The sequence below is a fragment of the Rhinolophus sinicus genome, chromosome 18 (genome assembly GCF_057876585.1).
Source record: "Rhinolophus sinicus isolate RSI-liver-muscle chromosome 18, RSI-T2T, whole genome shotgun sequence".
Classification (NCBI taxonomy): domain Eukaryota; kingdom Metazoa; phylum Chordata; class Mammalia; order Chiroptera; family Rhinolophidae; genus Rhinolophus; species Rhinolophus sinicus.
Genome location: NC_142518.1, coordinates 115404588 through 115420852, shown reverse-complemented (window position 1 = coordinate 115420852; position 16265 = coordinate 115404588). Strand labels below are relative to the sequence as shown.

Genomic DNA, 16265 nt, shown 5'->3' with positions numbered 1-16265 from the left:
AGTTTGTGTTGGGCAGTTGGTATTAATCTCTTCCTTAAATGTTTGGTAGAGTTCACCAGTGAAGCCATCTGGGGCTGGAGTTTTCTTAATGAGAAGGTTTCTAATCATTAACTCATTTTCTTTAATAGATATAGGGCTATTCATGTTATCTATTATTTTCTGGTTGAGCTTTGGTAGATTGCGTCTTTCAAGAAATTTGTCAGTTTCATCTAAGTTGAAATTATTAATCTAAAGTTAATCATTATATCTTCAATATTCTCTTTTTAACATCTATAAAAGCTAGATGTCACCTTTCTCATTCCTCTTTTTCACCTTGTCAGAGTGGCCAGAAGTTGATCAATTTTATTGATCTCAAAGAACCAGCTTTTGGTTTTATTAATTTTTCTCTATTTTTTTTCTGTTTTTGATTTCATTTATTTATGTTCTGATTTTTATCATTTTCATTCTTCTGCTTACTTTGCGTTTCATTCGCTCTTCTTTTTTCAGTTTCCAAAGGTGAAAGCTGAGGTCATTGATTTAAGACCTGTTTTTCTGGTCTAATATAAACAGTTAATGCTATAAATTACCTTCTAGGTACTGTTTTAGTGACAATCCACAAATTTTGGTATGTTGTATTCTCATTTTGATTCAGTTCAAAATGCTTTCCAATATGACTTTTGATTCTTTTGTGTTATTTAGAAGTGTGCTGCTTATTTTCCAAACATTTGAAGATTTCCAGAGAACTTTAATTTTTAATTTCACTTTATTGTAGTCAAAGATCATAACTTTGTATAACTTGAATCCTTTTAAATATATTGAGGCTTGTTATATGGCCCAGAATATTGTCTTTTTGGTAAATATTCATGTGAACTTGAGAAGAATGTATATTTTGCTGGTGTTGGGTCAAGCGTTCTATAAATGTCAACCAAGTCAAGTTGATTAATAGTGTTAAATGCACTATGTTCTTGCTTATTTTATGTCTATTTGTTCTACTTATTGAGGGAGGATTTTGAAATCTTTGACTATAATTATAGATTTGTTCATTTGTCCTTGCCATTCTATCAGTTTTTGCTTCTTGTATTTTGAAATTTTGTTAATGGGTGCATAAATATTTAGGATTGTTATGTCCTCATAATGAATTGATTCCTTTATCATCATGAAATCACCTTTTAACAGTGGTAAAAGTCTTTGCTCTGAAATCTGTTTTGTATGATATTGATATAGCCCTCCAGCTTTCTTTTGATTACCTTTACTGCAGTATTTATTAGCCCATCCTTTTTCTTTTAACCAATTTCGTTTTTATATTTAAAGTGTGTTTCTTGTAGGTAGCACATAGTTAAAAGTTGCTTTCTTTAATCCTGTCTGACTATCTCTCTGCCTTTTAATTGGGTCATCTAGACCATTTATATTTAACATGATTATTGATGTGGCTAGGTTTAAATTTAGCATCTTATTATTTGTCTACTATTTGTCCCATCTGTTCTTTGTTGCCATTTTCCTTTTTTCTGCTTTCTTTTGGATTAATTGAATTTTATGATTACATTTATTTTACTTTGGCTTATTAGCTATAACTGCCTTGTTATTTTATTTGTTACTTAAGGTCTTTAGTACGTGTATTTAGCTTATCATAGTCTACCTTTAAGACATAATGGAATATAGTACCACCATTCTTTTTTTTTTAAACTTCATTCTGTATTTATTATATTCCATTTTATGGATGTACCAAAAACTATTTAGCCCATCCACTGTAGATGGAATTTAGGTTGCTTTCATAGTTTATAAATATTGCTATATGAACATATTTGCATGTTTTTGTTCATGTTTGCATAGATATCTATGGGATAAATTCATAGAGGTGAATTGCTCAGTTGGGCATTTTTCTGACATTAAAGTCCTTCTTGACAGTTTAGCAATTTAGATGACTATGAAAATTAACTAATATTTTAAAGATACTAGTGCTCATAAATTGAGCTCCAAAATCATTGTGATATAATTAACCACTGACAGCTATTATCTTTGATAAGAATATCTCATTTTTTGAATTGTTTCCTTATTTTTCAGCTTTGCAGGCAATTACTACTTTAGATAATTTATTGGCAAGTGAAGATCCAGAAAAGAATGAACTACTTCCAGATAGAAGTGCATCTATCATGCTCCTCAGTTTGGCTGCCAAGTTTGCGCTAGAGGTAATTCTTATGTATCCATTTATGAGATTTTTACCTCCTTTTCATTTTGAGAGACATTTAATGGAATCATCATCAGTTAGTCACAGGAGAGGCCTTATTTGACTTCCTTTACTGTTTTGCCTCATATCACACCAAGCTTGGTTGCAGAATTGCTTTATTTCTCTTCATTTCACTGTAATATAAAGTAAATGAAACAAAGTGAGGTAACAGGTTTGTGCTTAAAACTACAGGAACAATAAATATAGCAAAACATTAAGTTTTAAATGAAACTCCAGATTTAAAATGCTACACCATGCAAACAAATATGTTAGTTATGATTTGGAAACTTCTCTTTCTCATCTGTTCGAGGGGGAAATATCCAGTTTAAAGACCTGTGGACCTTTTTAGGTTTTAACCACAAAACAACTTTAGAAGTAATAAATACTTGCACCCAAGTTTTTTTTATTTGCAAAATCCTGGTCTTCATAATACATGGGATTAGGAAAAGCATTGCAGTAATTGTGGAGAGCTCTTGGACTCGGTGATAGACTAGATTGGAGTACTGGCTCTGCCATTTAAGTGCTTCACTTCTTTGATTCTTAATTTTATCCTTTGCAAAATAAAGATAATACCTATCCAGAATTTTTGTGAAAATTAACTGAGAAGATGGCTGAATGTGTGATTTGTAATCTGTGAAGCTTGATCTACAGGTATAGTGTTTCTGTTCTTATTAACGTATGTACAACTGGGCCACAGCTGCTATCTCTTCTGCTTTATCTTATATCACTCTCCTGTGTCATCATTTTATATCCAATGGTGAGGTAAAGGTTAATGGCCACCACAATGAGAAGGTATCTTAAGACCGAAAATATGGTGCAGGCAACTCCATAGACTATAACAGAATTTATTATAGGGTAATTTACTTATGGGAAGGTTGTGTCAGAGCAGAACAGATGATCCAGCAATTCTGTAGATTATTCTCTGCTACTAGAACCCTGTTACAGTAGTTTTTTGTGGTATCACTTGGGTACTAATGATTGACAGGACAAAGGGACAAAGAATGAAATAGTGCCAGGGGCCATACCTCTTGGTGGTCTTGTGATAGAGGATTGTTTGTAATTCATACTATTACCAGTTTAATATTTATCTCAGTTATCATGCCATTCTGGCTGGCTGTTACTAAAAAAAGTATTTATGGCTACGTTTTAAGGAATATAGATAATCATCAACTAGGAAGGCTTTGATATGCTTACTCAGGACAGTGAGGTTGGTCAAAGGTCACAGCATGAAACTTAAAAAATGAAATGAAATCCAGGACACAGAGCTGGAGTTGGTTTTGTTCACATCTACATCTGTACATCATAGTAATATAAGCCACCATTACATTAGGCACAAGATCTAGAATGGCGGAGACATAAGCTCTCCATCACTCCAGCCAAACACAGTGTCTCTCAAACAGGCCCATCACATTCCTTTTTCCATGTCTTGTTTATACCATCCAATCCTTTAAAAAATGTTCTTACTTAATTTAAACACTATCCTTTTCAAAGCCCAATCAATCTAAGATTTCCCTCCACTGTACAGACTTCCCAAATCAATTCCAGTTTTCAGTGCTCTCTTCCTATTCTTAATTTCAGTAATTTTTAACATGTATGCTAGTTATTTTGTCTTTATCATGCATACTTCCTTGTGTTGCTAATGCATGGTTTGTCTGTCCAGATTGACTTGTGAGATCCTTGAGGACCATATTTCTAGCACCTAGCTCAATATTTTGCCCAAAGTATTTGGTAAATACAGTATGAATGATATATGTTTTGAGGTAATAATTAGGATAATAGAACTCTTGGAGGAAGAAAAATATTTGGCAGATGCAGATACAGGGTATGTTTATGTAGAATGGGGAGGAGGAGGAAACGAGAGAAACTTAGTAGTGGGGAACCCAGAGGCAAATATCTTTTTAAAGGAAGGTTTACAAGTTGGCATTTGATATGGAAAGCAGATGAAAGCCAGTGGAAGAGTTATGGAACTGTGTTTCTGAAAATGAAAATGATTTTAATGAGGAGAAAGAATCGGGGGGGGAAAAAACTAGTTTGAATTAGAGGTTGGAAGGCAGGATGCATGATGAAACCCAGGAAATGGAATGTATCCTACAAAAAAACAAGTATGGAATCCAGTTTTCACTCACTACAGTTGCTTTATAAATGGCATTTGAAGTGCTAGTGAGGATATCACTCATTCAGCAAACACTTACTGAGCACCTACTATGTGCCAGGCACTGTTCTGCCATCTTGGGTTAAATAATTAAATGAAACAGTGATATGTCTTCTTGGAGCTTACATTCAAGAAGGAAGAGAGAAGACAATAAACAATAAGAATAGTAAGTAAGCAAATTGTATAATATGTTCGAGGTTGATAAGTGATATAGGAAAGATAGAGCAGAATAAAAAGGACCAGGAGTGGGTGTCAGCCGGGATTGTTGAGAGTTATTTTAATAGGGTAGTGAGGATAGATCTCATCAAGAAGATGACATTTGTGCAGTCTTAAAATTGGTGAGGGCATTAACCCTGTAGATATACAGGGTTAGGTAGTGAAGGCAAAGAGTATTCTAGGCAGAGATAACAGCCAGTACAAAGGCCATAAGGTAGGTGCCAGGAATAGCACAGAAGCCAGTATGGTCAGGATGAAATGAGGTTAGTGAGAGATGAAGTCAGAGAGGAATGGAGAGTCTGGATTATGTAGATGGTTATAGGCCAGTGAAAGGACTTTGACTTTTACTCTGAATGAAATGGGGGACCCTTAAAGGGTTTTTAACGCAGTCACATGATTTGACTTTCATTTAACAGAAATACTCTGGCTGTTGTATTGAGACTAGACCGGAAGAGAGCCGAGGTAGAAGCAAGGAGACCTGTTAGGAAGTTTTTGTAGTAATTCAGGGAAAAGGTGATGGTGACTCAGATAAGGAAGCTAACAATGGAGATAAATGATAAATGGTTGGATTCTAGTTTTTCTTTCTATGTAAGACCAACAGTGTTTGCTGATAGATTAGATGAAGGGTATAAGAGGAAGACACTGGGTCATCAAATGGAGTTGCCATCAACTGTACTAGGAAACGCTGCAAATAGAGCAGTTTGGGAAGAAAATCGGGAGTTCAGTTTTAGACATGATGCATTTGAGGTATCTATTAGACCTTCCAAACAGAGATCTATGAGTCTCTATGTGGATATATGACTGGAGTTTGGGAAAGGGGTCTGGGCTGGAGAGAAAAGTTTAATAAGAGTCGTTAATATATAGATGGTATATAAAGCTATAAGACTGAGTGCAATCACCAACAGAGTATATACAGAATAGAGCAGAGGACCACAGACTGAGCCTGGAGCCCTCAAACATTAATGGTTTGGGGAAAAGAAGAGGAACCAACAAAGGAGAAGGAAAGGGAGTGACCCGTGACGTAGGAGAGAACAAGGATAATGTGGTGTCCTGGAAGCCAAACGTGTTTCAAGGAGGGAAGAGCCATCATTATGTTGAATATTGTTAATACCGTGTTTCCCCGAAAATAAGACCTAGCCGGACCATCAGCTCTAATGTGTCTTTTGGAGCAAAAAGTTAATGTAAGACCCAGTCTTATATAAGAGCCGGTGTTATTATATTAAAATAAGACCGGGTCTTAACATTAATTTTTGCTCCAAAAGACTCATTAGAGCTGATGGTCCGGCTAGGTCTTATTTTTGGGGAAACATGGTAGTTCAAATGCAATGAGGGCTGAGGATTGACCATTGGAGTATACAATATGGAGGTCATTGGTGAGCTTGAAAAGAACAGTTTTGGTAGAGTGGTAGGACAAAAGCCTGGCTGGAGTAGGCTCAAGAAAGAATTGAAGGAAAGGAATCAGATACAGTAAGTATAGACAGTTCTTTAGAGGAGTTTGCTACAAAGGGAAGGAAAGAAATCAGGCAGTAGTTGTTGAGAGAAGTAGGATCAAGAGGTTTGAGATGGGATGTATGAGAATGTTTATATGCTGATCGGAATGACCCAGTGGGAGAACAAAAAGTTCACAAGTGAGAGGGAAATAGGAGAATCGTTAGGGCAATGTCCTTAAACCAGCAAGAGGTGACAGACACAAGTGTGTACAAGTAGGGATTGGCTTTAGGAAGAAACAGATAATTCACCTATGATAGCAGCCGAGAAGGCAGAGTATGTGATGTGCTTCCTGGTGTGTGAGTGGGTGTGGTGTAGTGGGAATCTGGAAGTTCTCTTCCTGACTGCTTCAGTTTTCTCAGTGAAGTAGGAACAGGTTGTCACCTGAGAGCAAGAATGGGAACGGAAGTGGGGGGGGGTTGAGAAGAGAGGCTAAGGTATAAACTAATCATCCAGAAAAGCAAGAAAGTGAATGACAAGGCTAGTGTGGTATGCTTGCCTGGCAGAATTAAGGATCATTTGATGGAGTTTGAAAATAAAGCAAATAGTTGTATGTGTTTTTATCCAGCCACTTTCAGCTCCATGGATGCAGGCACAAAAGTCAGTAGAAAGTTGGATTTAGCCAGGCTTGTGGTTTTTCCGGAAGAATACAGTGAAGCAAAAGAGGTGCAGGCAAATCAAGGAACGAGGGAGTGGTTCTGATTAATCCCTGTGGAATTTAAAATAGTACAGAGGAGGACATCAAGGGGATGAGGGACAGTGACAAATAAGTAGCCTCAATGGATTGGAGGTCTTAGTGCAGTTGACAGATTGCTGGAGTAATAGAGGAAGTGAGTTAGAAAGGTAGGAGTCGGTGGTCAGAAAGCAGAACTCCCGAAACAGCGGGGTACAGGTCTAGCGGAGGGAGTGAGGAAGTGAGCACCTCTGGAGGTACTGATGCGCAGGGCCACGCACATGCCCAGTCGGTCCTTGCACACCCTGAGCCCTGAGCTGAGCGCCTCCTTAAATCTTACACTCTGGGAGCCTCATTCACCTCACCTGGCTCACCCTAGTCCCAGCCCTGAGATGAAGACATTGCATTAATTTGTAAGCCAGGGTCCCGTGAAGGGCTAAGGTAATTGGCAGGGTGGAACTCAAGGAAATAAGAAACTAGGATATTACAATCATCATCTGTCTATATATTGAAAATGCCACAAATTAAGACATGAGTAGCTTTTGGAGAAAATAGCTGTGAGCAGTAGATAAGTCATCAGGAAGTGAGAAGAAATTGCCTGCAAGGTGAAAAAACAAAACAAAAAACAGCTACCCCTTGAGGGGCCTCATTGGAAGCTGTGTCCTTGGCAAAACCTAGATTTCCATTAGAGAAAGAATGTGAAAGGAACGTTTAGGGAAGAGGATTCTCAGATGAGATCTTGCTGATAATGAACTGAATTTCAGAAAGCATTGTGGAAGGATTGGAGGAGTTGGGGAGCAATGGGAAAGGAGGACAAAAGAAGGGATTTACAGAGCCTTACAGGGAGATTAGGGTACTGAAAATGAGAGTGACCTGAGCGCCTGGGGTTCTTTGGTTACTGCTTTATAATAAGCGGGAATACAGAACACCATAAGATCTGTGCAGTGGATGCAAAGGTTGGCAAGGCTGGGAGTGTCTCTGGATCGGGGCCAGTACTAGCCTGCTCTGTTTTTGTCAACAAGGTTTATGTTCCTTCTACCATCTTGCAGTAGCAGTACTTCTGAGAATACAAAATAAACAAGTTTAGATTTTGTTCTTGTCCTTAGTGGACAGGAATATATATAACATTTTGTAAGTATCACTTTGAGATGTTAACGTATTTGTCCTTTTTAGAATGGACAACAAACTGCGGCGGAAAAAGCTTTGCAATATTTGGCTAAATATTCACAAGACGTACAACAAGCCCTTACATCTTTAAAGTGAGTAATCCTTATTCTGTGGATGGGAAAAGATTTCCCCTGTTCATCTTACTCTTGGTCTATACCAGTAAGCTTTGCTGAAATAGTGCTGTTGGGATCTGGCTGAGTCAATGCCTACTATACCAACTGTTTTGTATTTTTTTAAAAAATTTCCGGCTTTATTGAGATATAATTCACAGATAACATTGTGTAAATTTAAGGTGTACAATCTGATCATTTGAAACACTGAGACATGGTTAGCACAATAAAGTTAGTGCACAAAATCACCTCACGAAATTGCACTTTTTGTGTATGTGGTGAGAACATTTAAGATTTACTCTCAGCAACTTTCAAGTATCCAGTCCGGTATTAGTAACTCCAGTCACCATGCTGTACATGAGCTTCCCAGAGCTTACTCGTCTTATAACTGGAAGTTTGTACCCTTTGACCACCATCTGCCCATTTCCTCCCTCAGCCCCCTGTCAACCACCATTCTACTGTTTCTGTGAATTTTTTTTTAATATCCTACATATGAGTGAGACACTACAGTATTTGTCTTTCTGTTTTACTTAGCACAATGCCCTCAAGGTCCATCCATGTTGTCACAAGGCAGAATTTCCTTCTCTTATAGGCCTGAATAATATTCCATTGTGTGTGTGTGTATCACTTCTTTATCCATCTATCCATTGATGGACACATAGGTTGTTTCCATGTCTTGGCTATGGTGCATAATCCTGCAAAGAACATGGGGGTGCAGACATCCCTTCAAGATAGTAATTTCTTTTCCTTTGAATGTATACCCAGAATTGGGATTGCTGGATCATATGATAATTGTATATTTTTTTATTTTTAAGGAATCTCTATACTGTTTTCCATAGTGGTGGCACCAATTTGCAATCCCACCATCCGTGCACGAGGGTTCCCTTATCTCCACATCCTCGCCAATACGGGTTACCTTTTACTTTTTTGGTAATAGCCGTTCTAACAGGTGTGAGGTGATACCTTGTGGTTTTGGTTTGCGTTTCCCTGATGATGAGTGTTGTTGAGCATCTTTTCATATGCCTGTTGGCCATCTGTGTGTCTTCTCTGGAAAAGTGTCTATTCAGGTCCTTTGCCCATTTTTTAAAGGGATTATTTGGAGTTTTTTTGTTTGTTCATTTTGCTCTTCTTGAGTCATGATTTTCTTACCTATTTTGGCTATTAACGCCTTATCATATATATGGTTTGCAACTATTTTTTCCCACTCTAATAGGTTGGCTTTCATTTTGTTGGTAGCTTTTTTTTTCTTTTTTCTTTTTTTGCTGCATAGAAGCTTTTTAGTTTGATGTATTCCCACTTTGTTTTTGTTGCTTGTACTCTGGGTGTCATTTCCCAAAAAATTCATTGTCAAGGAGCTCTTTCCCTATGTTTTCTTCTGGGAGTTTTATGATTTCAGGTCTTACATTTGTCTTTAATCCATATTGAGTGAACTTTTTGTGAGTGTAAGATGGGGTTCCAGTTTCATTCTTTGTACGTGAATATCCAGTTTTGCCAAAACCATTTATTGAAGAGACTGTCTTTCCCCTATTGAGTATTCTCGGGTCCCTTGTGCAATATTAGTTGATGCATGGGTTTATTTCTGGGCTCTCCGCTCTATTTCATTGGTCTGTGCGATTGTTTTCATGCCAGTGCCATGCTGTTTTGATTACATAGGTTTGTAATATAGTTTGAAATCAGGATGTGCGATCCCTACAGCTTTGTTCTTTCTCAAATAGCCAAATTGGTTTGGCTATTTGGGGTCTTTTGTGGTTCCATACAAATTTTAGGATTGTTCTATTTCTGTAAAAAAGGCCATTGGAAATTTGATGCTTAAAGTAAAAAAAAAAAAAAAAAAAAAAGATATCTGTTGAACCTGATTTTCCCCCTTTTCTGTTTTTAGGAAGGTAAATGGTTTATCAAAAGGGAACTTTTACATACAGTAGTGAAACAGAAGAAAGTGAGGTCAGGACATGGGAAAAATTGGATGCCAGAAGGTTCTATAGTGGTTCTCCTGTTGGTCAACTGCACTTGAGGACACACTTCTGAAGGGAAATGGAGTCGTAGAAATAAAAGTATCAGGAGTCTTGAGATACTTGCATGCCTTCAGTCAGATACATCTCTAAAATCATTCAGGATAGGTGGTATTTTTAAAAAAAGATGTTTAGGGTTTGAAACTTCACAAACTAGATCATTTTGTCAGTTTGTCATTATGCTGCCAGATCCCTTCAAAGACTAGTCATCCCAGTTTATGTGGAACCCAAAGGCTACTTCCAGGTTCCATTATAGGAAGAAAAATGTAAAGACTTGTATACCATACCTTGATGTTCTAGCAGGTGACTTGGGACAATGCTATAAACTATGGGACTATTTACTAATTTGTCATAAGCAACACATTTGTTTTAAATTATTTGAGTTACTCTTCCAAAATTATAAATTGGTATGTTTTCATTATAACCATTAAAACAATGCAAAGATCTATAAATAAAATAAAATTAATCTCCTCCTTACCTTCTCTTTTCTCCCTTCTGCCTCCCGGGGTAGTGAAGGTTAGTAACTTGTGTATTTTCTTCCACATGTTTCTTCCTAAGCATGATCTTTTCATATTTTATCATACAGGTGTTTGTTTCGTCTTGCTTATCCAAAAGTTTCTGAAATGCCGGAATCTGAAGAGAAGTAAGTTATTTCAACAGAAGCAATATATTCACCATTAGAAAAATTATAGTAACTTTCAATATAAATTTTATATTGAGAGATGTATAGTACGGTGGGTAAGATCAATATAGGCTCTGGAGCCAGTTTTCCTGTGTTTATATCCTGGCTCTGCCACTTATTAGTTGTGTAACCTGGAATTCTGTTTCCCCATCTGTACAATGGGAATAATAATAATATCTACCTTACAGGGTTGCTGTGATGACTCAATAAGTAGACATGTGTAAAACACTTAGAAGAAGAGTGCCAGCCACTTAGCTAAGCCCTCAATAATGTCAGCTATGATTTCATTATGATATTGCGTCTGTTTCCTTCTTTCTTAACAGGAGACTTAAACATGGACCTATCCTTTACTTTCCTACAGAAACATATTACCTGGTTGGCTTGTTGACTCTTATTCTATTTCAGCTCAGCTAGGAATATTTAAACATCTTTCTGCTCACAGTTTTCTTTGGCATAAGATACCAAGAACTTAACAATTAGTGGAAGAATTGGGTCACCAGTGTTTTCATTCACAAAATTCACTGCCTCCTAATGACTGGAAAGAAAAGTCTATTCAAGGTCTTGATTAGGGATAACACTCAGAGAAATCTCACCTATCGTGTTTCCCTGAAAATAAGACCTAGCCAGACAATCAGCTTTAATGCGTCTTTTGGAGCAAAAATTAATATAAGACCCAGGCTTATTTTACTATAAGACCTGGTATGATATGATATGATATGATATGATATGATATGATATGATATGATATGATATGATATAAAATAAGACTGGGTCTTATATTAATTTTTGCTCCAAAAGATGCATTAGAGTTCATTGTCCGGCTAGGTCTTATTTTGGGGGAAACACAGTATCTCCACTTTCTCTACTTGGACAAAAACTCTGCTTTTCGTGTATCTCTACTTTGCTTTTGCGAAGATAACTACAAATAGTCCTAGCCCTCAAGGGGCTCTTGTGTTTATCTTTCCTGGCTGGAACCTCACGTGGTATCTGACACATAATAGCCACTCAGTTTATTTAAATGACTGAATATCAGTTCTTTACAAGAAGATCTTTATCTCTGGACTTAAGGCGCTTCATTTCATAGTCCAGGTAATTTTGAAGCACAGTCAAACCCCACTCATTAAAACTAATACGGAGATGGGGAAAAGGAAAGAGATGCTATTTGAATTAATGATACACTTAAATTACAGAATATTTTTTAAGTGTACCGTTATTGTTTTCAAGTAAATATAGTAATAAAGAGCATCTGCTAGCAGTGTTTTCTAGTAGAGGTCAGGACCTGATTTAACAAATTGATTAGACTAACTTGTTTTTAAAACGCCTAATTCAATGGGTAGAGACAAAGAAAGAGCTCTAATTTCAGCTATTTCACTAACTTCTGGTTTACCTTAGGCAATTCAAATTTATTGAACTCTAAGCTTTATTTTCATCTGCTAAATAAAAAAAATTGCTGGACTGGGTAATTTCTAAAGTCCCTTTCTCTTCTAAAAATACTATGGTTTTTAATTAGCAGTATCTACCTAAGTATTAACAACTTGTGTGCTAAAATTTTAAAAGCACTTTGTCTCTTAAGTAAACTATGCATCCCCTTTTCATATCCTCATTCTAATTTGCACTATTTATTTGCATTAATGGACACTTCCTAGGTTATTTTATGTAGTCACTGAATTTAATAGTGAAGAACTTAAGCTCAGCTGAAATTCAAATTAATAAAATTTACTCTAAGAAGTTACTTTATATAAATGAGAATTCTAATGTTTATCCCTGAGAAAGCTGCTACATTTGTTGAAGCAGTGTTTATTACATAATACTAGACCTTCTCCTGATAAGGCCAGTCTTACAGTATGCTCTTTCCTATTTCTTGTAACCATCCTTACTTGAGTTTGCCAATACTTCCATATTCATTCTTTTGTTTAAGTAAAATGGGATGTTTTCCTCTGTTAAAATTTATTTGCCCCTTAAAGAAGCTTGACAAAGGGTCAAGAGACCTGGGTAGTAGTAGTTTGCATGATCTTGGACAAACCATCTCCTAATTTTCATATCTGTTTTCTCATTTGTGAAATGAAGAGTCTGGAATGAATAAGTGGTTTCTACATTGTATTCCTCAGAACCCTGGAAATTCTGTGTCATTGCCTCAGGGACTTACAGGAAGGTGAGGCTCTAGGCCTCCACCCGCCACCGCCACCGGTTTAACCAGAACAGCTGCACTGTTTTTCTTGCATATTAGACTTTATAAAATTTTATTTGAAACAAGGGTTTTAGTTTCCCCTCTTCAAAAAGAAGCTTGAAAATCACAGAGATCACTACTTACTCTCAAATTCTGTGGCTCTGTAATGTAAAACCTTATCAGTCATTGAAATGCTTTGCTGAGAGTGGTGTAGACCAGGAAGAGGGAAAGCTCAGGACGGCATGAGGAATGGTATCCTAGATGGGGAAACAGTGTTGAGGGTTTGCTAGGTTGGAGCCTTGACCACCAAACTTCACAACTTTACATTTTTGCACAGCTCTCGGGCACAAGTAGGGTCTCTTTGTGGCACTTTTCTATAGTAAAGCTTTGGAACAGTAGCAAAGCACTCTGTTCTTTATTTTTTAGAATGCAAGAAATGGATCGACTTTTGACTTGCTTGAATACAGGTAAATATCTCCTTGGACCACTGGTTGTTTTAGTCCATCTTGCCTCTGTCCTCTATTGAATTCTTCAAGTACATTGCATACACTGACGCAGACTTCACGTTTGAGTTAAGCTTCATGCTTTTGTTAACATTTCTCACAGCAGTCTACCTTGGCTTCTTTATTCACAAGCTCAGAGAAATTTTTCATCACTAGCATTCATCTCCAAATGTGATTTCAGCTCTGATTTTATTCCAATTTTTTTCCAGTTTGTTTTAAAGACCCTGCCTCCCTCTTTCCTTCCCTCCCTCCCTCCTTTCCCTATTGCTACTTGGTCCTAAGCTAGTAGTTGAAGAGGTGAAAGACAAATGAAAATGTTCTGAGCCCTGCTAATTGTCATGTCCCTTGAATCAAATCAGATGGTTTACTCTGTTGTTTTGAAGCTATCCATCTATCTACCCAAGTCTATGGCCTCTTCCCTGTCTACTAATAATTCCTCCCTGTCCCCTTCATTCCTTTACTAACTCCATGCTCTCTGAAGTGATGCCCCTTTTGCCTAACAGGTTTTCCCATTTCTGCTGCTCACACTTATTTCCTTATGTCCTAGATGTACCCCAAACTCCCTGTCTTAGAAACTCTATTCCATTTATTGCAGTAGTTCAATTTTATACCTCAAATACCTGTCAACAGGTGTTAAATGTAGCAAAGTGGTTTAGAAATAAAAGCTTTTCAAAGGAGAGAAATGTTGCCGGTTGGCACTCTTGTCTCTCAGATGGGCATGTGGTATGTAGTAAATGCTTTCTGATGATGCCACCTCTGGCTCTGTACTGTACTTGCCACGGGAGCTCAGTAAATATTATCCATACTACCCATAGCCAACCTATCCATACTCTTCCAATTCTGTCTCCATTTCAGCCTTTTTAATGAGATTATTCGGATTCTTTATTTCCTTATATGTAAATCATATCTTTCTACCTCTGGTGTTGAACGATTGCTCTAATTAAAATTAAAAATCTCTCCAAAGACGTGTTTGTTCCTCAAAGTTTGGGTTAACAAGTTCTTGGGGGCTTAATAATGCTTTTTGTCATTTTAATTTACCTTTGGTATGCACATACGCACAAAAGAACTTTCTAAATTCAAACTTATGGTCGACTGTTTTTAAAGCAGGATTAACAACTTTGCTAGAGTATAAAGTTAAAGACCTCAATATGAAATTTTCCTGTTTGATGCAGCACTCCTGAAAATTAGTCAGTGTTTTCCTGGAACAGCTCCGCCTTCAGACTCGATGGTTAACGAAGCTCATTGGTTTCGAAAAATAGGTAAAAGGGAATTCTGTGGGAAACACTGGGGTGGTAAAATCACAAGATGCGGATTCAAATTCTACTTTCTGTGGGTACAAGGATAACTTGTTTAATCTCAGGGTAATTATGTTTACAATGAGAACAATTAGTATATACTTTGTAGGATTATTAAGGGTTGTAAAAGAAATAGTGTATGTACCTGGGACATAGTAGGTATTCAATAAAGATTAGTTTTCTTCTTTTTCTATAGAAATGGGTCTAAGAATAAAATGATGAATTATAGCTGCAGGTCCCCAAGGTTATGCCCCTAAACTTGATCTACAATGCCCAATTTATCTCTAAGTGTGATTCATCAAAAAAAACTACATACAACAATATGGATGAATCTCACAAATATAGCGTTCAGCAAAAGAAACCATACATTAAGTACATATTGTATGATTCAATTTATATATAGTAAAAAACATGACAGCAGGCAAAACTAATTTACGATGTTGGAACTCAGGATAGTGGTTAGCCTTGAAGGGGGTTGGACTTTATAGAGTGTTGGTGGGATTGCTTCTGTGTTTCTGGTAATGATCAAGACCGTTCTTGATCTGGGTTGGTTACGTAGATGTATTCACTTTGTGAAAATTCATCAATCTGTACAATTAGGAGCTTTGTGGAAGCAGCTACTACAGTGATAAGTAAACAAGAGAAACTGAGCAGCAATGTCACAAACGACTGATTCCGCATGGACCTTTTTCTACTTTGTGGCCTTTACTGGGGCTCTAATCTAGGAGAAAAGGGAATAGATACAGCAATCTGACTTCGAAGAAACTTAGGCAAATCATGGAAAACAACAAACATTTAAACTGCAGAAAGGTTTAATGACTTTCATTTTTGGAAGTTTGAAAAGTTATTTTCTAATACTTCTTTTACTGAATTCTAAGCTTGATTTTCCAAGGTGAAGATCATGCCAAATGTTGCCTAATGGGGGTTCTCACTGCTCTATGGAAGATGTAAATCTTTCCAGCAGTTTTCTTCAATCTTTGATTCTAATGTACCATGATCTTTGTTAAATTTTAACTTTCGTTCAGCAATTCCTGTTGGTGAGCTCCTTGGTGATCCTCATTTTTTAGATGCATCTGTGCTAAGAATTTATTGTATGTCCCCCAGTTTTTGTTTGTTTGTTTGTTTTGTTATTTTAATCAGCACTACCTCCACTGGTCATTGGCCTAGAACTGAAGATTGAAAGTGATAGAAGTCTCCAAATTTACCTGGAAAAAATTTCTCTAAAAACCTAAACTTAGCTTTTTTAACCTCTGAGAAACCCCTCATTAGAATATTAATATTAAAGACATAGGTATAGGGATTATAATGGTGCAGATTAAACAGTAGATTTTCGTAACTATATTATTTCATGTTAACTTTCAGCTTGGAACTTGGCTGTGCAATGTGCCAAAGACTTGGTAAGAATGAGAGAGTTTTTCATGCTTTCTTACAAGGTAAGTCTCTTCTGCTAAGTGTCTCGTATATAGCCCACAACAAGGAGATCACCACTATGGTTATTGTCAAGGGCTAAGTATAGAGTGGAATTGACTTCTTAATCTAGGAACTTTCAGTACACGTCTAAGCAGGAATGACCTAAGGACAATTTGATCCCTATGGGGTA

At 36.9% G+C, this 16265-nt stretch overlaps 1 protein-coding gene across 1 annotated transcript in view; it reads left to right on the top strand.

The window, feature by feature from the left end:
* Positions 1–16265, top strand: part of TEX11 (testis expressed 11) — a 139749-nt gene that overhangs the window by 84566 nt on the left and 38918 nt on the right. The window contains exons 17-22 of the mRNA XM_019747905.3: positions 2041–2165; positions 7906–7991; positions 10605–10661; positions 13294–13334; positions 14543–14629; positions 16028–16098. Coding sequence (XP_019603464.3) covers positions 2041–2165; positions 7906–7991; positions 10605–10661; positions 13294–13334; positions 14543–14629; positions 16028–16098 — 467 coding nt within the window. The remainder of the gene's footprint in view (positions 1–2040; positions 2166–7905; positions 7992–10604; positions 10662–13293; positions 13335–14542; positions 14630–16027; positions 16099–16265) is intronic.